General features: G+C 34.2%; 1 protein-coding gene across 1 annotated transcript; it reads left to right on the top strand.

The window, feature by feature from the left end:
* The first annotated feature begins 1,879 nt into the window (after positions 1-1,879).
* LOC108915433 (targeting protein for Xklp2 homolog) lies at positions 1,880-19,779 on the top strand. The gene is made up of 7 exons (XM_018721458.2): positions 1,880-2,084; positions 2,142-2,322; positions 2,392-2,560; positions 2,788-3,041; positions 6,007-6,130; positions 6,191-6,580; positions 19,234-19,779. Exons 1-7 carry the CDS (start codon positions 1,994-1,996, stop codon positions 19,621-19,623), a joined length of 1,599 nt encoding a protein of 532 aa, XP_018576974.1. The 5' UTR covers positions 1,880-1,993; the 3' UTR covers positions 19,624-19,779.
* Positions 19,780-27,713: the final 7,934 nt, after the last annotated feature.

The raw sequence follows: 27,713 nt of genomic DNA, 5'->3' as shown, positions 1-27,713 counted from the left end.
GTATGTGTGTGTGTGTGTGTCGTTGTCTTCGTTTCTTGATCCTGGCTGTCTCTGAAACAGAAAAGGTTAGCGGGCGGGGGGGGGGTCATTGGGGTGGTCACCCAGGGTCAAAAAGTTGGTGTCTAGGTCTTTTGTGTTTGTCGGTCACGTCGGGTACGTAGTCAACGGCTTGCCTGAGGAGGGGATTGTCATGTCTAGCGGCTACGTCAAATCGTTTCTCCGCGTTTTGTCTTATTGTCTGTGTAGCGTTTGTGTATTGTAAGTCTCGTAATATGTCAGTGTTTCTTACGTACCAGGGCGCGTCGGTGGCCGTGCGGAGGGCTATGTTTTCCACAGCCTGTAATGACTTTAAGTGGCTTTTTGCCGCGTGACCCCACGCCGTGGAGGCGTAGGTTAGCTGCGGTTGAAGTACCACCTTGATAAGCGTTCGCTTATTCCTTAAACTGAGGGTGTTTCCACCTTTGAGTAAGGGATAGAGCCTAGCCCTGGTGGTCTTCGCTCGCGCCACCGTCTCCACGATGTGCGGTTTCCACGTGAGACGCTGGTCCATCGTCACGCCCAGGTATCGTGTTTGTCGATTCCAGGAGATGGGTTCCTGGGATAGTGTCAGTCTGTCGAGGTTTTGTGGGATTTTTCGTTTGGTAAAAAGGATAGCCGAACTTTTGTTGGGATTAATTTTGACTTTCCACCTGTTGCACCAGGTTTCAAGTTGGTCTAAGGAGTTTTGGAGGAGGGAGACGGAATATCTAGGATCTACGGATTGGGATGTGATTGTCAGGTCGTCGGCGTATAAGTATATGTTGGTGTTGGGGGGATGTGGGATGTCGGAGTTGTAAATGGTGTATAGGTGTGGGGACAGGACGGTGCCCTGGGGGACACCGGCCTCCATGGGACGGGTGGTGGAAAGGGAATCTTGGATTTGGATGCGGAATTTTCGGTGGTGTAGGTAGGATTTTATGAGTTTGGTAAAGGATATGGGATATTGGTTGGTGAGCATTTTCATCAGTAGGCCTTCATGCCAAACCGTATCGAAGGCCTTTGCGACGTCCAGGAAGACAGCACCAGTGTACTGTCCCCTGTTGAAGGCCGCCGTGATGTGCTCGGTAAGGCGAAGGATTTGGAGTTCAGTGGAGTGATTGGGTCGGAAGGCGAACTGCTCGTCTGGAATGACTTGCAGTTCTTGGGAGTGGGTTCTTAGACGGGTTAGGATAATTTTTTCTACCACTTTGCTCATAGCCGGGAGCAGGCTAATGGGCCGGTAGTTGGATGGGATGGTGTGATCTTTGTTGGGTTTTGGGATAAGGATTATGTTTGCTGTTTTCCAGCGGGTAGGGAAGTGTCTTAGTCTGAGTGTCGCGTTTGTTATGTTTAGTAGGGCCATGAGGCCCTTGTGTGGTAGTCGTTTAAGTGTCGTGTTATGTATATTGTCGGGTCCGGGGGCTTTTCTGTTTTTAAGTCTGCGTATTGTCAGTCTTAGTTCGTCAGGTGTTGCGGGGGGGATTATGTCATTGTCTGGCTCTCTGTCGACGCGTCGGGCCGCGCGCTCAGCCACTATCTCGAATTCCTCGTCTTCGTCGGGCAGCTGAGGCAGTCTACACTGCAGTTCCAGGCTATCGGCGAAAGCCTCGGCCTTTTCCTGGTTCGTGTAAACCACCCCCACACTACCGTGTATTGGAGGAATTTTACGGCGAGCGGGACCAGAGTAAGCAGGGCTAGGATCCGTTGGTCAGATATATTTTTCGTAAACCCCTTTTGTGAGCGTAGATTATAAACTCAATGTTCAACTCAAAGCATTTGGCAACACGACAAAACCAAATGTTGGCAACCCTTTCTTTGAACGATTTCGAATTCAACCGTTTTGTTAAGGAATGTTATTTTATCAGACAAGAAATTAGAAAAAGTTTCTTATGAAGTTTTTTTGTATTAGTTCTTTGCTGTCTGATTGTAAAGAATAATTTATTTGTGTGATTTTGGCAAGTTAACCGTAGTAAAAATGTCGGGAAATTTTGATAATTTAAATGCTCCACAATTTTATGACTTTAATAAAGATTTTAATGAAGATCAAAACGCAGATTCATACTTTGGTAAGTGAAATTTGAACATTATTTGGTCAAAAATGCTTACATTTTGTTACTTTAAAGAAACCGATCATGAGCTCCGGGAGCCTCAGGAAGATCCTTTAAAGTTTAGAAGTCCTGAGCAGGATAATAATGAAATTACCTTAACTAATAACAGTGATTATGACGAAAATAACAGTAGAAAACTACGACGCTCTCTGAGCGTTGGTAATTTATTAAATGATGTAAATGACGGTATAGTTGAGTAAGTTTAAGCAGTAATAACAGTATCAGTTGAAAGCCTAATTCATAATTTGTAAAATATATTTTTTAGTAACATAAAGGATGGCACATTAACATCCGAGGTCAATAAACATACCGCAGTATATTCATCTTGTAATGACTTAAGCGAAGCTAATGACAACAACTCTTTAAATGAAAGGAAGATGTATCTTCCCCTAGTCCTAGCAAGGGCTCAACGCTTATCAAAAGCTGTGTCAAAGGTATGTCTATGTAGATCGTAAATAAGCTGCATGTAAAAATGATTCAAATATCTGATTAGTTTCTAACAATCAAGGAGAATTTACCTTATAAATTTAAAAACTAGTTTCTTGAGGCAGTGTGATGTATCTTTATTATTTGTATACTGATAGTAATAACATACGTGATATCCGGGATCTATTGATAACACATTTTATCGCTTTATAACCTCGTCATAAAAATTCTATAGGAGCACCTGAATAGACTGGCACAGCCAAAGAAGTATGTATCGGACCAGAACTTGAATAAGTATGTATCAGTGGCGGAAGCTGTTAGGAAATTCCACAGCGGTACACCTACCCGTTTTCGGACTAGGCCGACGATGAGTAAACTGAAAATAACAGTGCCTCAGATGCCAGCTCTATTGAGCACAAATAGAAATCGTCCAGTGGCCGCAATTTCCATAGAGGAACGGGAGAGGTTAGAATATGAAGAGGCTCAGAAGTAAGTAGTAGTTTAAGGATGGGAAATGAAAATTTTCTGTTAGTGTTTTAAAAATAAAAATAGTTGCATGAATTAAATATTAAATAATCTAATGATTAGTGTTTGCATGTTATTTAAGTAAAAATGTTTTCAGTTCATTTTTTAAGTTTTACTTGAAAATTAGGTTTTTTTCGAAAAACATGAGAGAGTAGTAATTTGTAGAAAATCGAAAGACGAATCCGAATATATCATGACTGTTACCATAAAGCACTGCCATATTATTTTATTTAGAAAAATATGTCACCGATACACTGCATATCCGACACTCGAGCATCTAAATTTTAGAAAAAGGCCTCAGATTTTGGACAATATTTACATAAATACCCATATTCAAATTATTTTAGTTACTAGTTTTTATATTATTTAAAAAACTTTAAAATATTTTTTTAAGTTTAACACCCTGTATCTTTTTAACAAAGTGTCCTAGATAAAAACTTTATATGAAAGACTCCCCTTAAAATAAAAGAATAGTAGGTTTCATTTTTGGTCACAGTTTGTGAATCACACTATATATTGAAATTGTAGTTGTAGTTGTAAATGTAAAACAGATTGTACTTTGAAATATTTTAAACAAAAATTTTCTCATAATGCAGATCCTATGGATGACAATGTATAATTATTTAAATATTTCATAAATACGGCTTTCCAGTTCCTAGTGTTTCCTAATAAACAATTTACTTAAGATATTTTATAACTACAGCTCAATATACTAAAATTGCTATTAATGCCGAAAAGGAAAATTTTATTTAGCCTTTTACTAAATGTAATTGTAGGGTACCACTAGAACCCTTTAGATAATTATGCTTTAACAATAATTTATGTGATACAAACAACTATATACCAGAGATGCACATATCATGCACAAACTCAGGTTAGAATAGCACGTATTCGGTGTAAAATAGCATTGCATGCTTAAGCACCTGTAGTTGAGACTATCACTCATCTGGCGATTCGCCAAAACGGAGATCGCCGGACGAACGTTTATGTAATAGAAATTATGCACCGTTCTTTCGCTAGCGACTTGACAGAGATTTGCCTGGTATACCTTCAGCGAGTCACTGGCGATCGACTGTGCATACGGGTGTTATTCTTTTATTTTATTATAATTCTTATATTTTTTAAATATATTTTTTCTGTTTTATTTGTAAAATCTGATCTTACCGTTTGTTTTAAATATTTTCCCTATTGTCATTTACTTCTGAAAATTTTTTTAGTGTTTCTTGTTGGTAACTGTTTCAGAAAGACATCCCGTAAATACAGGGAGTGATAGTACATCAAAAAATGAGAATTTTTTGTCCTATGAACTGTATGTCTATATCCTCTTGTATTCGAGATACAAAGCGCAAAAAAAATTTTTTTTAAATAGACCGGAAATTTCCAAACGGTGCGAAATATTTTTATAAAATTTGGTATTCCATAGTTTTTAAGGGCGCCAAATACGCTGGTCTAATTATTTTTTTGGATATTTCATAGAAGGTATTACTTTTTAAGCTCTAATTTTTTTAAGGTGGGCTTTTTTACCATTCGGGCTCCATTTTCAAATGCATAATTTTATTTTCTAAGGATAGTGTACTCTTGTTAGCACTTTCTAATGTGGGCGGTTTTCAAGAAAAAAGGTTTTTAACTCTCTTATAGCTGTTTTACATTGACAATTTATTGATGAATAAATTGATGAAGTTCTTCATGAATTAATTCACGAATTTATTGGTAAACAGTGTGGTTTTACACTGCTACAGCCTTTGTCAAGTTTTTTGACGAATAAATCAGTTCTACCAATGAATCAAAGAAGCAAATAAATTTTAAAAATGTCACCTTTCCACTCATAATTCTAGTGATACAACAGCGGTACCGTTTAGACACATATTTTATGAATATTAGTGTTTGTAAGTAACAAATCAGTAAAAACAATGCAAAACTAGTACGACGCCACACAATTATTTACATATTCCAATATCATAATCTCATTACTGATCTGAGGCTGGAAATCTATTGGGTTGGTACTTCCGAACTTCATGAAGAAATTGACGAAAATTAGAACATGCTCTAATTCGTCAAGAACTTGATGAATAAATTCATGAAGTTATTTGGCAGCAGATTTGGTGCATTACACTTGTTCAATTTCTTGATGAAGCGACTTCATAAATTAATTGATCAATAAATTGTCAATGTAAAACAGCTTTATCAATATTAAGGTGCATGAAATAAGTGACTTTTCTCGAAGTAGGCTTATGTCAAAACTTGTTGATGGATGTCTCATAAACAATGCATCCATTCTTAGTAATATTTTAACTCTAATTAACAAAATTTTAATGATTGCTATTAGTCCTTACTAATTACAATCACTAAAAATCAATACAATTTTGATATAAAGTTAATTTGAGTTTAAAATATTACTAAGAATGAATGTGTTGTTTATGAGACATCCATCAATAAGTTTTGACATAAGCCTACTTCGAGAAAAGTCGTGTATTTTATACACTGCAATATTGTAAGAGTTCAATTAAAAGCCATTTTTCTCGAAAACTGTCCACATTAGGAAGTTCTTACAAGAGTACATTATTTTTAGAAAATAAAATTGTACATTATAAATTTGAGCCCGAATGGTAAAAAATCTAACCATAAAAAGATTAGAACTTAAAATGTAATAGAAATGCAACATAATTAGCAGCCTCTATGAAATGTCCAAAAAACAATTAGACCAGTGTGTTTGGCGTCCTTAAAAACCCCGGAATACCAAGTTTCATGAAAATATTTCGCACCGCTTGGAAATTTTTGTAAAAATTTTATTTTGTCACTCTGTATCTCGAAAACAAGAGGAGATAAGACATATAGATAAAAAATTCTTAAATTTTGAAGAACTATCGCCCTTGTATTTACGGGAGGTCCTTCTGAAACACCCTATATAAAAATAAACAAATAATTGTAGGTTTAAAATAAAATCCAAACCATTGAATAAAAAAATTTTGCAAGGACCTATTCCTTTAGTTCCAATAGAAAGGAAACCTGCCACCATTGTAAAACCATTTAACATTACAGAGGTGCCGCAAAAGGTAAGTTTACAAATTTCCAAATTAAAAAAAAGATAATGCATATTTCAACATGTTTCACAGCCTGTTATCTTCCCAAAAGAAGAAGGTTTCAAATTCTGTGCGAAGCCAGTTCCTAAATGTGTTTTTGAATCACCTAAACTGAAAGTTCTTCAGAAAACAAAATCACTGGATCAGTACGTCAAGGGTCCTGTCAGGCCATCTCGGAAAAATGAGGAAGAAGCCAAACCAAACGTAAAGTTGACAACAACGATTCCAAAACCATTCAGTTTCGAGGAAAGAGATCGGCGGATGTTTAAGAAAAAAGAGGAGTTTGTAAAGAATTTTATAGAAGAGGAAAAAAGAGCAGCGGAATTTCATGCTCGTCCTATTCCTAAAGCTATACTGAGATCTGCCAAAAGTAACTCCAGTTTAAAGCGTTCGGATTCTTCCGATATAAATGGCGAGCTCACAGTAAGTGACAATTTAAAAATAATGCAACGACTGTTTATTATTTATTTTTAACATTCATTTAGTTCAGTGTAGATTAAGTGATTTTTATGAAGAAATTATCTATAAGCCCTCGAAATGTACTCTGACTGTATTCCAACTGTATTCTGATGCACCCCCAATAGATCCTGATATATTCACACAGTATTCTATGTATTGGCACAGTATTTCTATGCATTCGACCAGTATTCCCGTGTATTCGCACAGCATTCCGATGTATTAACACAGTATTCCAATGTGGTCCCACCATATTCTTATCAAAACCGTGATTCAAGCAATGGTTTAGCCAGTCCTGTTGGCCGTGTACATGTTGATTATTAAAAAAATGTTAACTATTTACGTTTTTATCTGGCAGCATAGTGTATTACAGTAGGCGCTCGCTAATCTGACATGTCTTAGACCATTAAGTTGTTCGATTATTGGAAGTGTCCGACTATTGGAAGTAATCCAAAATATCAGAGTCTGGCATTTAAAAACACACAATTTGATTAGGCTATAGAGTTTAATATAAATAGTCCGGGAGGCAGCGACAGAAATTTTGCACCAATTCCTACAAAGCTGATTTTTTCTCAGATTGTTGTTTTGATATCGCAAGTAAACCGAACGGCAGTTTACCGCGCCAATGTGGGGGCAAACATTAGTAACAATGCTTGAAACATGTAAATAAACAATACGTAAATGTCTTATACCTACAAGTGTGAAACTTTTTAGAGTGATCAATTAGTACTAAGTATAGTAGCAGTACTAAAAGTACTGTACAATTATAGTCTACCGCGTCGGAAGCGGGGCCATCAAGGGTCTACCACTCACGGAGGTGTTGAAAAATTAACTTTTTTGACTTATTTCTACAAGGCTGAATTTTTTTTCTCAAATACTTTAGTTTATAAGAGAATCAAAGAAAACAGTCTACCGATCATATAAGGGTGCAAAGCCTTGATAGACGCAGTGGAATGCACGATCTCCCGAGGGCTGTCGCTGCGCCAATCCGCTGTGAATCGCTCTGAATAATTATTAATTCATGTCGGGATTAAATTAAAATCTACAAAGCTGCTTTTTTGTCTATAAGTAGTTCACGATAATTACACAGCCCCACAAAAAAAAAGTATTGGATCTGGTATTCCCATGTATTTTTTTCTGCTGAATCCGAATCTGCCTTCAGATTTGGCCCAGCGGATCTGAGTTTTCGGGAAAATTCAAAAAACAGGTCAAAATTCACAAAAAAAGTCATTTACGATCGACGAAAGTTATAAAAAGTCAAATTATTCTACTAGCTCACTAGACGTATGATTTTTCACTAGTTTAATTCCAATTTATCATCATAGTTAGACAAGCTAGTCCAATTTCATTCAAAAACAGAAAATTGATCAAAATGCTTAAAAATGCCATTTTCATGGCATATTTCGTGTTACAGTGTGCACCCACCCATTTATGAATTCATACATCTTTCTATCCAGTCGTTCATGCATTAATACGCATATTTATCCATCCACCTGTACCACCTATAAAACCCACCCATCCACCCACCTATTCATCTACTTTTTGTGCTGAGAGATGAGATAACAACCTAGAAGATTGAGAATGCAATAAAACTTGTAGAATACTCTACTTTCTAAACAAAAGAAAACGATATCTACAAATCATTCTTTTTTTGTTGCTATAACGTGTTCTCTTTTCTCCAAAGGATCTATGCAAAGGGTTACGCTTTCGTTTAGTTCTTCTATTTTTCATTTCTCTTTTTAACAACCAACAAAAATCGGCCATCATGTTGTAATCCCATCTTCCTTGATATCGCTGTTCTATAACGTTCATATCCTGATGAGATCGTTCGCCTTGTTCTTCGCTATTATTTATCTCTAAGATTTTCAGGAAACCAATCGAAATGTGAATGAAGGAAATGCAACTTGTAGTCCATCAAACATCCCAGGTCTTGGAAGTCTTTTATCAATTTTAATACAATTTCTTCGTAATTAGGACTCTTGTTGTTTCCTAAAAAAATTGCCGCTACAACTTTGAAACTAGTCCAAGCACTCTTCTCAACGCTACTCATTGTAGTGATGAATGTTGCGTCCTTGAACAATGTCCGAATCTGAGGTCCATCTAATACACCTTTCAATTTCGCCTCAGAAATATTCGGAAATTTTCGCCCTTTATATACTGGGTGTAACGTAAAGATTGGGAATAAATTAAACGGTGGATTCTTTGGTGCAAAAAATAAATTTTTCTCATATGAAGTTATGCTCTACGGGCTTTCTTATCCAAGCTACAGGGCGCTAAAAAGTTTCAAAAAATTTAGTTTTTCTCCAATAACTTTCGAACATTGTAAGATAATGGAACGAAATTTTAGCCTTATATTAGCTTAATTTGATAATTCCTTAGTAACAGGAAAAAGATTGTAAGTTACTCAGTGGCGTGCGTATGGATTGTACCGTAAGGTTTTTCGAACAAAATTGTATGCCACTTGTAAAACATTTTTTTAATATTTTTTTTATGATCCACTTTTTATTTTAAACAAAATTACCCTCTTGCGTTTTATTTGTAGCTCTTGTAATTTTTCCGTAAATAAAACTTTTGTAAATACCATTTTTCCCACTGCTAACATAGGAAAATAAAAGTAAGAAAAACATTATGAAGTAAGCTTTGGGTCAGCTACCGAATATGATCAAAGAGGCATTGAAAAAAGACTTTTGCATTGAAAATCATATTAAAAAACTTAATTTTTTGAAATTATTTGGCGCCCTCTAGCTTGGAAAATAAAACCTGTAGAGCATAACTTTTATATGACAAATATTTATATTTTAAAATAAAAAATCCACCGTTTCATTTATTCCCAACCTTTATGTTACACCCTGTATATAGGGCGAAAACTTGTTGGTTGTTAAAAGAGAAACGAAAAATAGAAGGACTAAACGAGAACATAACCCTTTGCATAAATCCTTTGAAGAAAAGAGAACACGTTATAGCAACAAAAATAAGAATGATTTGTTGATATTGTTTTCTTTTGTTTAGAAAGTAGAGTATTCTACAAGTTTTATTGCATTCTCAATATTCTAGGTTGTTATCTCATCTCTCAGCACAAAAAGTAGATGGATAGATGGGTGGATGAGTGGGTATTATAGGTAGTACAGGTGGATGGATAAATATGCGTATTCATGCAAGAACGATTGAGTAGAAAGATGTATGAATTCATAAATGGGTGGGTGGGTAAAAAGATGGATCCAGAACTCTGCAATACGAATTATGATGATTTTGATGTATTTTCTGTTTTTGAATGAAATTGTACCAGCTTGTCACTCTATAATGATAAATTGGAATTAAATGAGTGAAAAATCATACGTCTAGTGAGCTGGTAGAATAATTTGACTTTTTATAACTTTCGTCAATCGTAAATGACGTTTTTTTTAAATTTTGACCTGTTTTTTAAATTTTCCCGAAAACTCGGACCTGTTGGGCCAAATCTGAAGGCAAATTCGGATTCAGCGGAAACAAATACATGGGTCTGAATATGAGATCCGATACTTTTTTTTGTGGGGCTGTGTTATCGTCAAATAAACGTTTTCTACCTTCGATACAAATTGGCTAAAGTTTCGGTAGACGTGGCTAAAATTTTTGTGCACGAGGTTGTGTAAAATTACTAATTTAAATAATTATAATTTTTTGAGCTTGCACCATTATTAAAACTTACAATATTAGTAATAACGAGCGAGTGTCAGCGAGCGAGATTTTTGCTACTATCATTTACATTTTTTTCAAATAACTGACCTTTTTCTTTTTTAACGTTGGATAATTAAATTTATTTCTCTTTCACTTATAATTTATATCCATGACGCTTACCAAAGCCACACTGGTGAGTAGTTAGCACCAGGGTTGTCATCTTTGGATTGGCAGTAAATACTAATTGGTACAAAAAAATCAGAATATGCTAAAACCTGGTAATTTACAAGAAAATTGGAAAAAAGTTGAAAGTGGAGTTAACTTGAAGTGTTCTGAAGATACTACAAAGTACTAAGAAAAAATGATCAATAACTATGAAAAAACAAATAGATAACATTCTGCCTTTTTGTTTGCCAATTTAGTACAATTCAATAATGGTAGTTTGGTTTGTGTTTATTTTAAGGACTTAAAAAGTAAGGAAATGATCTGGTGACACAACGGAAAGGAATATAGTACAATCATAGACAGAAGAACGGAACGCCAAGCAACTTCAAAAAGAGATCAAATTACAACTGCCAAGTTAACTTTTGTTTTGCTAATTCTTCACGATCAGGATTGTGGCAGAATTTTCATGATTTTCGATAATACATAACAAGGAAATACTAGAGTATATACTAGTTTAAAATTAAAAATACTAAATAGTATAGACTAAATTCAAAATTTTAATACTAAATGGGACGTTCAAAATATCAGATTTAGTATCTTATATATATCGTGTGAAACCCCGGAAAGGCCGGAGCCGAGACAAACATATTTAGGAAGCATGTATAAAATCTTTTGATTACCCTGAAATTGATCAGACACAGCATCCCGTTGATCCGCAGAGGCTGCCAGCAGATACAGCCGGCATAGACATCAACTTCTGGATGCAGGGTGAGTCGAAATTTTTCTGTCTGTTTCAGGCCCGCCAGGATCAAGAACCGAAAACGACGACATACTCACACACATCTCCCCCTTACTTTCCTTACCCCTCTCCCCTCCCGCGTTAGCTAAACACAGTGCTTCCTAAGCTGCATAGCTGCGTGACCTCACCCACACATGACAACCCCCGGGGGTTTACTCAGATGAGCCGACGAAGAAAGAAGAGCTCCAGAAGAAAGGGCCCTTACCGGTTGGGCCCAGCTAGGACAGGAAAAGTCGCCACGAATTAATCGGCGGTCCGAGATGACTGGGAAAGGGCCTATATCTACGAGGTGTCCGAGCCTACAGCGAAGAAGTGGGTAAAGAGCTATAGTCCCGCTCGACCCCGCTCCATCCGAGGTCATATATCCAGCCAAGGACATTGGCTCGCCGAGCCCGAATAACAGTACCTTACGGTACTTTTCGTCATTCAGTTTACTTCCAAATTGTTTAAAATTAATAATAAAATCACCAAGATTATTTTGTTATTTATTTTTAAAAAACATACAACAATACATTTTATGAATAATATAGGATTGAATATTAAATAATTATGAAATTAATGTATTGCAGCTGTTTATAATAAATATTGTATCCCTAATATAGCAATAGTTTGAAAACAGCAGTCCTTGCAATAGTTCTTGCGCAAAAACTTTAGCCATGTCTACTGAAGCGTTAACCACCTTGTATCGAAAATAAAAGACGTTTATTGACAATAATTATTGTAAACTACCTATAGACAGAAAAGCAACTTTGTAGATTTTAATTTAATCCCGGTATGAGTTATTATTCAGAGCGACTTACAGCGGATTGGTGTAACGACTACGCTCGGGAGATCGTGCATTCCATTGCGTCTATCAAGGTTTTACACCCTTAGATAATTGGTAGACTGTTTTCTTTGGTTCTCTTATAAACTAAAGTATTTTTTTCCGTGAGTGGTAGACCCTTGATGGCCCCGCTTCTGACGCGGTAGACTATCATTATACTATTATAATTTAGGTATAATTGATCACTCTAAAAAGTTTCACACTTGTAGGTATAAGACATTTACATATTTATTTACATGTTTCAAACATTGTTATTAATGTTTGCCCCCACATTGGCATGGTAGACTGCCGTTCCGTTTACTTGCGATATCAAAACAACAAAATGAGAAAAAATCAGCTTTGTAGGAATAATTACTCAATTAATTAATCAATAGTGTCGCTGCCTCCCGGACTGAAAGTAGGGTACCTTTATTGAAAAACTATACTTTTAAAATTAAGTAAAATAATAATATGTATTATTTGTATGTGCTGTTCTCACATATTTGAATTTTACTGTAAATGAAAAAACTTATCTATTGTGGGGTGGAGTGCAATGAACTTGCTTTTGTCCGATTACCGAGCGGTCACCCATGAAAACCGTCCGAGTATAGAGCTGACCATTCCCACACGAAAAGCGTTCAAAACGGTCCGATTACTGGAAACGTTGGACTATTGAACGTCCGATTAGCGAGCGCCTACTGTATTGAATTTTGAATTTGAGCACAGCAAAATTTTTTATAAAAACTATTTTCCATAAAATGAAAAAAGTTTTACCTCTTTAACTCCGTTCGTGGATACCTACATTATGGAGCTTTGTTAAAATATCATATAGCTACAGATTTACAAAGTAAGTTTGCTATTAACTAGTTCTCTTAGGTCGCTTATTTCAAATTTTTTGGTCACTTGCTTTTTTAATATTTTGATCTTGAATTTCATTTCATAAATGGAATAGAGCGTTTTAGAGTTCTTTGATACGATACAACTTTGGATAGAGATAAATTTAAAATCATCATTATTCCGACAAAATAAAATCTGTAGTAGTTCCATATACAAGGAATATACTGTGTAAATAAAGGTTAGGCATATGGTGGGAATACATCAGAATATAGTGAGAATACATTGTCATACAATGAAACACAGGAATGCTGTGCGAATATACAGCGTGTTTGTAAATAAGTGCGAAATATTTTAGGGCGTGGTTGCTGAAGTTATTTTGTGAAAAAAAGTTTATATAAACGTAGGTGGAAATATGCTTCATTTCCGAGATACAGAGTGTTTAAATTTTATTTAGTTTTGTTATGCCAAAGAATTTTAAAGATATTGAGAAATATTGACAGCAACCTACTAGATAATGTATCAATATAAATTAAAAATACACAACTTGCAGTACAATATGTTTTATCAAAAAACGGTGCATCCTACGAAAAAAAATGAAGTGACCAATTTCATTCAGAATTGATGGTGGATTTTTTAAAAAATATCAAAGTGGGAAAAGTCAGTGGTGTACGATTTTTTTTTTATTAAAAAAAAGGTGGCATTCTCGCACGAACGCCACTGGTGCAAGTAGAAATATTCGGATCACCCCAAAAAATGCACATTTATTCCCTCCAAACCATTTTTCGAGTCAATATCTTTAAAACTCTGAAATAATTAACAAAAATAAATTAAAAAAATTAAAATTTTAACACTTTCTCAGAAACGAAGCATATTTCGACCTATGTTTAGATGAACTTTTTTCACAAAATAACTTCGGCAACCACCCCCTAAAATATTTCGCACTTATTTGCCTTGTACAAGAATACTCTGAATATACGGGTGTTGCAAAATGTTGTTCAGATAATTCTAGAGGAGATTCTACATCCAAAAATACAAAAAAAATTCCTATAAACGTAGGTCTGCAAATGTTTCGTTTTCGAAATAGAGGATGAAAAAATAAGAAAATACGTTTTTTATTGATGATTTCTAAAGGACACCACACTGCCGATCAAAAGTCTCCATTGGCGCAATATCCAAAAGTTCATAGTTTTCAAGTTATGTTGACTCTGTATTTGACGGGGTAAAAATGTTTTTTAGTATTTTTTGCCGTATGCATTTGAACCCTGAATCTTGATTTGGTCATTGCCTGTATTAATATGTGGTAAAATATTTAATTTTTTTATTACAATTTATGGAAATACAATAAATTTTTATGCCATCAACTAGAATAGTTGCAACACACATCTGCAGTCAAAAGAATTATTCGCAGTTTTGAATACAGAGCCCTGAAATAAACGTAACTCAAAAACTATAAACTTTTGAATATTGCGCCAATGGAAACTTTTGATCGGCAGGTTAACAGCTGTAACATAATTTCAACCAATTTAACTGCAACCACTTTTTCATAAGAAAAGTGCGGAGTCATTTTTCATTGGAAATCGTTTAAATTTGGGTCAATACATTTATGATAATGTAGGTTATAATATTGGTATAATTAATTGCATTTGAGACCCATTAGGGGCGTAGATATGGGGATATCTATTGATTTTTGACCTGAAAATCTATGCCACTTGTTTTTCTACCGGTTTTTACTTTATTTTTAGGATCCTCATTTATTTTGGAGCAAAAAGACCCACTTGCACATTTGTCATTTAGCAAGCAGCTTTCGAACTATTTAGTCCAGGAGAATTACATTTTCCAATATAACTTCTTAAATATGCAGTTTACAGAGAAAACTATTACTGATGAAATTGTTTGTTATGAAATTTTCTACAAGAGGGAATTGTTTTTTTACTCGCGCATATCATATTTTGTTGCTAAATAGCCAAAACAACGTAAGAAAATTATGAAAATTGAGGTAATTTGGAAGCGTTTAACTGACAGGCAAGAAATTGTCCAATTCTACTATAATGTAGATGTAAGTACTTTAAAGGATTACAAAACGAAAACCCAATCCCAAAACCCGATCCAAATCGGACTGATAGTTTTGGTATGAGTCAATGTGTTACTAAATTTCAGCGCGAAATGTCGTTATTTTTTTACGTCAGTGCTGGGGTTAAAGTTGGGCATTTTAATTGGCGCTGATTTTTTTACACATACTTGGACCCCTTAACTATCATACATAATCGTTATAATATCAATCTTCTTTTTTCAATAATTTTTGGAGCGATTTTAAAAGTTCGAATAATTTTGACTTTATAAACAAATACTTTCATGAAGCGATTTTGCGGGTTGGAAAATATACCAAAGTACTAAAAAACAGTTCTCAGAAAGACGCTTAACTTGAAAAAAAGAACGTGCAAATCTGTCTCATAAGTTCCGAGATCCTGAGTGTCAAAGTCAACAAGCGTTAGCTGCAAAACTATGCATAATGTAACAACAACAAAAATTGAATTTGGTAGGTTTTTTAAGAACTTTTCGTATGTGCTTTTATAAATATGCTCGCACGTGTGCTTTTTATATGAAAATTCAATGACTATCGCCAAGCCGACCATTTGTGCTGCAAAACCGGGGGGAGGGGATGAATGATAGAATTTGAAATCAAGCATTCAAAAAGAGCGTGCTCTCTTCGGCGTTCAATATCTCGGCTTCTATTGCTCCAATTTTGATGATTTTTTAAAAATCAATATAGGAAAATGAGAGGAATTCAATTATAAAGATTTTACTAAAATATAAAGCCTTATCAGCCTATTACGACTACTTAAAAGTTCACACATTTCATTGTTATTGTATATTCATGTAAATAATATCGATGGTAGATAAATATATATATATTATATATAGTCCATTGTTAATAGGTATTAGTTTTAATAATTACTTGGTAATAATGTTTAAAATCTTGAAATTTTACTTAATATGTAATTTATTTATTGTATCGGTCGGTACTTAAATCGATGTGTGCTAATTCTGCCCGGGTTCAATTCCCGCGGCCGGTGGACCGTAGATTAGCTATGCTTGTACAGAGGATTGGCATCCCCCGTGCAGGTATGGTAGCGTGGAAGAATGTTGGCTTGGGTCAATGTGAGAGATTGACACCGATTGGCATTTGACCACCCTCCTAATTAATGAGGTTTTCCAGGTTTCCCTCATTCCTGCATTGAATGGTAGTTAGGGCCTACCAACATAAGTCGTTCCTGGACGCAAATGCGGCCTGCTTAATAATGATAATATGCCGCCTCCTCTCCCGCACAAGTTTCCGACTTCTGGGCTAATTCTCGTGGTTAGAATGAGGGGTAGAGACGTTATTATTATTATACATATAATATAGAAAAAATGGAGATACAAATAATTATTTGATATTTTTATAAAACTTATCATATTAAAGTATTCTGCTTTTTTACAGCATAATTGATGTTTTCGCTCTCAAAAATTTCTTCCTTTAAATAATTAAAAATTGCACTTTGCAATTCATTATACAGGTTGTCATAGGGCGACGGCCCGTTAGAATATTTCGGGGACTACTTCGATTTGAATTTTGAAAATTTGGGACCTGGTGGTTCTGGAGGTTTTATTTAAAGAGAGTTTAAATAAAGTAATGCCATTATTATAGTACTTCAGGTTATACCGGTAGTCACCACCTATTCTTATTATAAATGGAACATCCTGTATATTTGTGCATATTTGGATTATACGCGTAATTTTAGGGGACTTTTATAAAGCTTCTCTATATCTATCTCTAATGGTCTTCGACCAATTTCAGTCTCATATTTATTGTCGAATTTGATTGGCTAAACCGCCAAAACTTGGTTTTTCTAATTGGGACACCCTGTATATTTTATCAAAATCTGTTGTAGAAATTATATATACCTATCTATTAATTTTTTTGTTTTTGACGGTTTTTGTGATAAATAAAATGATCTAATTTCTTGCGAGGATGGCTATGAAATTGCTAGCAAATTTAAAAAATCAAATTAACCAACCATAACCAACCATAAGTCATCATTTACTGTTAATCTGACAGTGGTACCTACTTCCAATTAGTTAAACACTGATTTGACAATAATGGAAAACGATACTTATTCAAATGCTAATATAACATAAAAAAAATGAAAAACTTTAATAATACGATGATTATATGAAAATATAATAAACACGTTTTATAAACATAAATAAATAATTATTTGTATCTATATTTTTTTCTATATTATATGCATACAATAAATAAATTACATATTAAATAAAAATTTCAAGATTTTATTTAAACACTATTACCATGTCGATCGGTCGATAGCCGCACGGTTTAAGGCGTCAGTACTTAAATCGATGTGTCGAACTGCCCGGGTTACGAATCCCGCGACCGGTGACCGTAGATTATCTATACTTGTACGGAGGATTGGCGCCCTCTGTGCAGGTATGGTAGGGTGGAAGAATGTTGGCTTGGGTCAATGTGAGAGATTGACACCGGTTGGCATTTGACCACCCGATTAATTAATGAGGTTTTCCAGGTTTCCCTCATTTCTGCACTGAATGGTGGTTAGGGCCTACCAACATAAGTCGTTCCTGGGCGCAAATGCGGCCTGCGTAATAATAATATGCCGCCTCCTCTCCCGCACAAGTCTCCGACTTCTGGGCTAATTCTCGTAATTAGAATGAGGAGTAGAGATATTATTATTATTATTATTATTATTATTATTATTATTATTATGTAATTATTAAAACTAATACAGTGGATTATGTACGTATATCCTACCATCGATATTATTATTTACATGAATATACAGTATAACAATGAAATGTCAGAAATTTTAAGTAGTCATAATAGATCGAAAAGGGCTTAATAATATTTTAATGAAATCTTGATAATTGAATTCCTCTCATTTTGCTATATCGATTTAAAAAAAAATCAAAATTGGAGCCATAAAGCCGAGATATTGAACGCCGAAGCGCGCGCGCTCTTTTTGAACGCGCGATTTCAATTTCTATAATTCATCCCCTCCCCTCGGTTTTGCGGCACAAATGGTCGACTTGGCCATATTCATTGAATTTTCATATAAAAAGCATACGTGCAGTAATATTTATAAAAGCACATACAAAACGTTCTTAAAAAACCTACTAAATTAAATTTTTGTTGTTGTTACATTATTCATAGTTTTGCAGCTAACGCTTGTTCACTTTGACACTCGATATCTCGGAACTTATACGACCGATTTGAATGTTCTTTTTTCAAGTTAAGTGTCTTTCCGAGAACTGTTTTTTGGTATATTTTCCAACCCGCAAAACCGCTTCATGAAAGTATTTGTTTATAAAGTAAAAATTATACGAACTTTTAAAATCGAAACGATTCTGTACAACAAATTGTCTCATACCAAAACTATCAGACCGATTTGGATCGGGTTTTGGGATTTCGTTTTGAAATCCTTTAAAGTCCTTACATCTACATTTATAGTAGAATTGAACAATTTCTTGCCTGTCAGTTGAACGCTTCAAAATCCTCGATTTTCATCACTTTCTTACGCTGTTTTGTCTATTTAGCAACAAAAATATCATACGCGCAGATATCAAAACAATTCTATCTTGTAGCAAATTTCATAACAAACAATTTCAGCAGTAATAGTTTATTCTGTAAACTACATATTTAAAAAGTTATATTGGAAAATGTGAGAAAAAACGTCATTTTTAAGTATTGTTGCAGTTTTTAATTTTTTCTGCAAATATCACAACATTTTTTCTTGGCGCAATCTTATATTTTCATTGTATATATTATTTTCAACCGATTTTTACTAATAATCTACATCAAGCAACAGTCATATCTCGAAGGTTTTGAGCTTAATTCACTTGGACTAATTGAAGATTTTTAAAAATCGTCCTAATATAAATCTATGAAACCTTTACCTACTAAAAAAAACATAGTTGGTGATTGTCACTGAAAAATAACATACGCTGTCACTATGGAGAAATAAATCACGCAAATATAAAGGATTTCCAATGAAAAATTTAAAAATTATCAATAAAAAGCATTTTTTTATTTTTGTTCGACACCCTCTATTTCGAAAACAAAGCATTTGCAGACCTAGGTGTATAAAGAATTTTTTGTTCATAATTTTGGATGTAAAATCTGCTCAAAAATTTTGCAACACCCTCTATAAATAAATTCTTTGTGTATTTTGGTGCCCTTCGGAGACTAAATCAAGTATCTTTGGTTAATTTAAGTCCTTGAGGCATCCCCTACTTTTAGGAGCAATTCTTCTATTCTGGTTTATGGCGCATTTAATTATTGCTTTGCAGAAAAGTGAGGAAAATATATCAACTCAGTTCAGAGCTAGACCTGCCACAATTCTAAAAAAGAAGCCATTCATACCAAGGAAGGAGGAAAGACAGTTAATTGAAATAAGCGAATTCCAATTGAACACCGAGAGGCGTGTCAAAGAGAGGGAGGAATTCGAGCAGTCTAAAAAAGAGAAAGAGGAAAGGCTCGCTCTGATACAACAACGTGAAGAGGAAATAAGGCTGCAGAGGGAGAAAGAGGAGATCGATAGGCTCCGTAAAGATCTGGAATATAAAGCGAAGCCAATCAAGAAATACAAAGAGATCATAATCCAGCCCTCTGGAAAAGTAACTAAACCTATATCACCCACCTTCCATACAAGCAGTAAGAACAAAGAGAATTTGCCATAGGTCACTTAATTTAAATTACAATCTATTGTTGTTTTAAAACTTATTTATGTTTGTCCTTTAGCGTTTTATTAAACTAGGTGTATGTTTTATTCTAATGAAGTCTATATATTTTACTATATGTATTCCGTACCAATATCGGTCCTGAAGATGTTTTTACTATATTTTTATAATTTTGATGTAGTTGATCTATTAAAAAATAAAGACATTACATTTTAAATTTCATTTTAAAATTTCCCTCCTATTTGAAATGTATTCATATTTACAAAAGTAGTGAATTAATTAATATATGTAGTATAAGGGGAGCGTCAACAAAATGCCTTAACACCACTATTGTCAAGCATTTTTGTGATTTCATTCCACAGCTTGTAGGTTTGTTGTGCAAAAGGCTCATTAACAACTTTATGTATAAAGGGTGAGCCACCAGTAACGCCTCGGTGGCTAGGGACCAAACGGCAAATTCTATGTTTAGGTGGGTATGTTTAGGTTGATTACGGCTACATTTTAAAAATATTTTGAAATATACAGTGTGTCCAGGAAAAGCGTACCATATCGAAGTTATGTATTTTTAAATGGAACACCCAGCCCTGTATTTTACTGCATTTTTGAAAGCACCGTAAAAAATAGGTGACCTTTATTAAAAGTTCTGCATATCTAGGACTTGTTGTTTGTGAGATATTTCAATTTTAGTGAAAAAGCAGGCTTAGCGTAGAAATTCAATATTTGCAATAAAAAAATAATTTTAAGGAAGCAGCTTTGGAGAGTGTATTTTAGGTCCTTAGTTATAAATTATTACATTTGTCGTCACTTAGTATTGTACAGGGTGTTCAAAAAATTGGTGAATACTTCTCTCAACTTTAAACAGCAATAATTTGGTTATTTTAAATGTGACACCCAGTATATTTTTACTCTGGAAATTGGGAAATTTAAAACTTATACCATTACCTTACATAAAATTGTGTATCAGAATATAGAAAAACATACAGTTCCATTTAAAAAAGCCTACTTATGAAGGTTTTAAGTTAACTAAACTCGGCATTAAATTTCTAGCACCCTGTATGCAATTAAGCCACTTTGAAAGTATGGATGGGAAGCTTAGGGGTCTAGCTATCCCCCATATAAGTATTGTTGTTTTATCTTTCTTACTATAAAATACACATGGTTTGAAGCTAGTCACTGTTTCTCTCCATTTTTTTGAAAAAAAATAAAATACATATCTCGAAAACGGTTAATTTTAGGAATAAGGAAACTTCATAAAAGTCCACCTAAAATAATACGTAGAATCCAAAATTGCAATAATATACTGGGTGTAACGTAAAGGTTGGGAATAAATTAAACGGTGGATTATTTGGTTTAAAACATATTTTTTTCTCATATGAAGTTATGCTCTACGGGTTTTCTTTTCCAAGCTACAGGGCGCTAAAAAGTTTCAAAAAATTTAGTTTTTCTCCAATAAATTTCGAACGTTATAAGATTATGGAATGAAATTTTAGCCTTAGCTTAATTTGATAATCCCCTAGTTACAGGAAAAAAAATTGACTTTGTAAGTTACTCAGTGGCGCGCGTGCGGATTGTACCATAAGGTTTTTCGAAGAAAATTGTGGTACGCCACTGGTAAAAACATNTGCTTATCTTATGGAACATTCGACATTAGTTAAATTTTGCTCCCAATCCCCAATCCCTCTCAAGGGTTAGTTCATTTGCCTTTGTTATACAAATAGACATAAACAGAAAAAAAAAATGTGCTGGCATATTTATAACAAGAACAAGTCTAGAAAAAATGTATGTTCATGACTTCCGTAGACTGCGCGTAATAGCCCGAGTTTATTTGTTTCCCGTGATCCCGTGTCGTTTTCAATTCGTAATTCGTATTATGTTAGGTTAGGTTTGCGGTTTGCCAGTTTGCCTTGATTCGTTGTTCTCCATCTTTACTTTGATAATTTGTAGTGTGTGCAGTGTTGCCAGATGAAAAAAAATATATATGGTATCCGACACTTGAAAAAAATGGTATTTTGCTGACAAATATGGTATCTTGATAACACTAAAATAACAAGGTTTTACACAATCAATAAGTAAAAAGCAACAGTACTATCGAATTTGTATTTTAAACCATGTATTTAAGCAACAAAAAACGGGTCTATTCTGCAACGATTTTGGTTAATTTTTAACAAGTGTATAAAAATTGTAATGGGTTTATTTTAACCAAATCTGTTAAAATTTAGCGGGACCAAAATAGATGCTGTTAAAAGTTAACCTGGCTTGACAAATGGTATAATTGATGTCTATTATTTATAATTATAATGGCCGTTCAAATTAAATTATTCCAAGATTTATTTGCAATCGCAGTTTAATGTGGCTTCAATTTGTTGTTTAGCAAAATATTGATAACTTCTAAAAAATCAATTGGATTTGTTTTTTTTTGTCATACGTAGGGCACGTTTCTTTTTTTCATCCCCCATAATTCGGCTAAATCATAAGAATCTTATAAATTGTTTACTAAAAGATAAACAAATATGTATCCAGCAATCGAGTTTAACGCATGACCTACGTGTTTTAGTCAGAGTAGTGATGTGCCATGTTTCGTTAATACCTACATAAAAATTGTACAGTTAAAAATATGGTAGGAAAATGGTATCTGCAGCCAAAAAATGGTAGAAAAATGGAAAATGGTATCCTCAAAAAACTTATAGGTATGATAGGTGAAAAAATGGTATAAATACCATAAAAATGGTATATCTGGCAACACTGAGTGTGTGCAGTTGTGGTTATTGTAAGGTGCTTATAAAATAATGAATATTAATGCAATATGTTNAAAACTTTTGTAAATACCATTTTATCCCACTGCTAACAGAGGAATATAAAAATAACAAAAGCGTTATGAAGTACGCTTTGACTCAGCCACCGAACATGGTCAAATAGGCATTGAAAAATGATTTTCGCATTGAAAATGATATTAAAAAACTAAATTTTTTAAAATTTTTTAACACCCTGTAGCTTGGAAAAGAAAACCCGTAGAGCATAATTTTATATGACAAATATTTATTTCTTAAAGTAAAAAATCCAGTGTTTAATTTATTCCCAACCTTTATGTTACACCCTGTATAGGATGTTCCATTTAAAATAAGCAAGCATTGATGGCGACTTCCGGTATAACCGCAAGTGGTACGTGGACGCCATTATTTTAGTTGAGAAGGGCATGCTCGAAAACCCGGTATCCCAAATTTCCAAAATTCAAATTGAAGTCTCTGAAATATAATTCTAATGGACTGTCACCGTGAGACACCCTGTATTTATTTACACTTTTAAGGGCGTCACCCGACCCTTCGGTTCCACTCTGCCCATATGCCGACCGTTTTCCGATTAATTGTTGTTGCTAAAATACCGTTTAGTATGCTCGGCATACATATAAATATAATTGTAAAACGCGATTTTTTTGCAATTAACAATTACCTTTACCGGTGCATGTTCCACGGTTACTGGCTAATTGTACTTTTTTTATTGGTCAGCATGCGCATAATTATTAATTATTTAACGATACCTTAAAGGGCATACAGTAACTTGTGTGTGAAAGTCAGAAGTTCCAGCTTCCAGTATTCAACAAATTTTAGTCATTTAAGTTCTCTGATTTTATGCGTCACGATCACGATCAAACTTACGCAATTTAAATATAAACCGGCAATATTGCACTTTTTGAATTCGTACTTTATTATAATAACCTAAAAAAGGATAGTACATTATTAAACAGTAGTAAAAAATAGGTAGTATCATAGTTTCACATAATTTTTTCCTAACTTTAAAGTTTATAGTACTGCTATTTGCAAAAAGAACTTTTAGGCGAAGATAAAATTTTTTCAAAAGTGAATTAACGACTATTGAATTTCAACTTATTGTTGAAAATTATATACCCAAATTTTTAGTTTCTTGTGAAAAGGTGAGAACGGAACCGTTTAATTTTATACATAAATTGGAAATAAAGTAGGTAGACATAAAAACTACGAGAACAGTATAATAATGCCGATGAGTTTTCAGCATTCAGTTTCAGATCATGATTTTTGTTATACTCAATGAGTGACTTAAGGTCCGAGCACAACATATTCAGGGTGGTCCAGATTTTAATAGACAAACTTCGGGAAACTATTAAACAACAAAAATTAACATCACTTTGCTCTATGAACATAGGCGCAGAAAGCCACCGTTTATGATATACAGGGCGTTGAAATTAACAAAAATAAAACAATTTTTTTAAATATCTGGATAACGGTTTTATCAAATTTATCCAAATTTGGTACACATTTTTTTTTCAAATATTTCCTCTAGTTTTGTATGCACATAGTCCAAATTCAAATACCAGTGGCGGAGAAACAAGGATGCCGTTTTCTTATTTAAAGTAAAACTTCTACGCCACTGAATTAATTGGTAATATGAATAGATTTTATAACGGTCCGAAACATTCCAGATGAAAAAACATTCATTTATTTTTATCGAAAAGTGAATGGTTTACGAGTTATGAGAGTTATTATTCAAGTAAAAAAAGCGTTGAAATCGGGAAAAATAAAACAAATTTGGGTGGTCCAGATTTTAATAGACAAACTTCGGAAAAGTTTTAAATAACAAAAATTAACATCACTTTGCTCTATGAACATAGGCGCAGAAAGCTACCGTTTATGAGATACAGGGCGTTGAAATTAACAAAAATAAAATAATTATTTTAAATATCTGGAAAACCGCATCATAATATGTCGCATAACTCGTAAACTATTCACTTTTCGACAAAAATAAAAGAGTGTTTTTTCATCGGGAATGTTTCAGCCCGTTATAAAATGTAATCATATTACCAATTAATTCAGTGGCATAAAAGTTTTACTTTAAATAAGGAAACGATATTGTTGTTTCTACGCCACTGGTTTTTGAATTTGGACTATGCACACAGAACTAGGAGAAATATTTGAAAAAAAGTTTGTATCAAATTTGGATAAATTTGATGAAGCGATTTTCCAGATATTTAAAAAAATTGTTTTACTTTTGTTAATTTAAACGCCCTGTATCTCACAAATGGTGGCTTTCTGCGCCTATGTTCATAGAACAAACTGATGTTAATTTTTGTTGCTTAGTACTTTCTCGAAGTTTGTCTATTAAAAATCTGGACCACCCAAATTCGTTTTATTTTCCCCATTTTAACGCTTTATTTACTTGGATAATATGTCTCATAACTCGTAAACCATTCATTTTTCGACAAAAATAAAAGAATGTTATTTCATCTGGAATATTTCAGACCGTTATAAAATGTATTCGTATTACCAATTAATTCAGTGGCGTAGAAGTTTTACTCTAAATAAGGATACAACGTCCTTGTTTCTCCGCCACTGGTTTTTGAATTTGGACTATCTGCATACAGAACTTGGATAAATATTCGAAAAAAAATGTGTACCAAATTTGGATAAATTTGATGAAGCAGTTTTCCAGATATTTAAAAAAATTTTTTCATTTTTGATAATTTCAACGCCCTGTATCTCATAAACGGTGTCTTTCTGCGCCTATGTTCATAGAGAAAAGTGATGTTAATTTTTGTTGTTTAGTACTTTCCCGAAGTTTGTCTATTAAAATCTGGACCACCCTGTATAATACGATCCGAGTTTATTTGCTCATTTGCTTGCTCTACGTGTAGAGGGTCAAATTTATACAACTTTTGGGTATCATCAGCATAACACTGAATTGTACAAAAATTGATGTGATATTTTAAATTCATAGTATAAATAACAGTGGCGGCTCGCCAGGTGACGCAAGTGACCTCTTCACCTAAAATTTGCGTTCGGTTGTGCAATTTAAAATTATATTTTACAATTTAGGTATAATTATATATTCAAAATGTATTGTGTTTGTAGAAATATATAGAATGCGGTGAACGCCTTCTAAAAAAACATTGCCTTAGTTGAGCACGAACCTCATCGTACATACAACGTGTAGCATAAGCAAGTTAAGCTGATAGTTGTTATTCAAGTACTAGTACATGTTTTATGGTTGTATTGTTACGGCAACGAGGCGGCCAACACGTGAGTAGACTACGTTGTGGGCGTGGGGGAACGAGTGACGCGGAAATTGAAGCAGCATCAGCATCGCCCATCGACAGTTTACACGATACGTCGCCCAGTACACAATAGAGTCTTTTAATGTGACGTCACATATTTAGGCAACACGCAACAAATTGTCATAGTTTAAATTGTACAGACCGATTCTGACCCTTATGTACTATTTACATAAATACTATAAAAATGAACGACTTCAAATTATATTATTTATTTTTATAAGGATTTAGAAGTATTTAAATACAAACAACACGTGTTTGATAAAATAGATACACTAATGTGCTTAAAACGATATAAAAAAAATTCCTAAATTCAAATAAAGTAAAAATGTAACATTAGCCGTGTTATTCCTAATGTTTATGCTCGGAGAGAATAGCCTCATATGCAGGTGAGATCTGATTGATATGTTGGGGTTTGAAACTTCTTAAATATTTTTAATATTGCCAGAATATCGCGATATTTAGGGTCATGACAAAGAAGACATTTTTTGTGGTTCTTATGTCCAAAGTACATAAGGTCGAAAATCGATCTAGTAAAAATGTTGAGAAATTCTTCATGACAATGTGCACTGTGGGGTTGCCTATTATTTGGCGTATGTGACGTTACTACTAAAAAGGTCTATTATAACGGTTCTTTGTAATATTTGTTTTCTATCAATAATTGTAGAAATGTTTCCTATGTATGATCTAATATATATTTTATTGGAAACGCCATTTTCCAGATGGAAAATTGAGGACAAAAAGGATTTTTCTATTTCTTATAAAATCTAAATGCAAATTTTTCTCGTGAACGTCAGTTTTTCGGTAATATTGCAAATGCAACTAAAAATTTCCAGATTAATTTAAAGCCGTTTAATATTGAAATTTTGAAAATTTTTTTCCTGCGGTGCCTTTTTTTTTCATTTTAGTCAATCCATGAATATGCTTCACTTATTCTCAATGTTACGAGGCGCCACTGATAAATAATTAACACAAGGGGTCCCAATATCGACCCTTGAGGAACTCCTGACATTACAGGTCTAGCGTAGATGTCCCACTATATTAGTTTTCACTCGTACACGATTACTTAAATAGTGGCTTGAAAAATTGTGAAAAAGCTTTATCAAGACCATAATAACTTAATTTTGATATCAATAAAGGATAATTAACTAAATCGAAGGCTTTCGAATAGCGCCGGACTGGGAGAAAAATGGGGGCCGGGAATTTTTCAAACTAGCGGCCCTAAAAAATTCTAAACTGACTTGGCTCGCCATAGTAAAAAGTAAACAGGTTTTTCTAGTGTACAGTTTTGAAATAGTCGTTATTTATGTCGAGTTTTCCAAAGTTGAGAAGATTGAAAATTTTTAAATGTATTATTTATTTTATCCATCAATTAGTTTGATATCTTTTATTTTTTTCAGTAGATAATTTTACTTTACCTTGCATTCGACTACTTTTAAGCGCTTTACTCGATAACTTTTTACTAGAGACTTTTCTAAATCCATCCAAGCTTGAACCATAGAATACGATTTTGTATTCCATATTAAATAAGACATGAATATATGAGAGCTGCAATCTAAGAACTTAATTCTAGAATAAACGACAATTATTTGTAGGAAAATAAAACCAAGGAAAGCATATTGTTAAATCATATGTATTAACCGCGCCACGCGCGCGCCATTATTCTATGGCTAGAAATTGGCCTCAATGATTTGGGATCGAGGGGGATTATCCCTCTTTATCCTGCCTCATCTCGTGTAGGCCTGGACAGCCTTCGTAGGTGGGCCCCATCCGTCGTCTACCCCGACCGCAAATGCGGCCGGTGTAGGCGCTTTGTGGGACCTCCTTTTGTCCTGGCTGGGCCCCGCCGGCTAGGGCCCTTTCTTCTGGCGCTCTTCTTGCTTCGCCGGCTCGTCTGTGTAAACCCCGGGGGTAGTGTCATGTTTATGTGTGGTATGGTTGGGTAGGGTAGTGCGGCTATGCAGCCTGGGATGCGCTTTGCTAAGGTGGCCCTTAGGCTAGCGCGGGAGGG

This window comes from Anoplophora glabripennis, unplaced genomic scaffold, assembly GCF_000390285.2.
Source record: "Anoplophora glabripennis isolate ALB-LARVAE unplaced genomic scaffold, Agla_2.0 scaffold1116, whole genome shotgun sequence".
In the NCBI taxonomy this organism is placed as follows: Eukaryota; Metazoa; Arthropoda; class Insecta; order Coleoptera; family Cerambycidae; genus Anoplophora; species Anoplophora glabripennis.
Note: the sequence above shows the minus strand (reverse complement) of the source record. Positions and strands in the feature narration are given on the sequence as shown.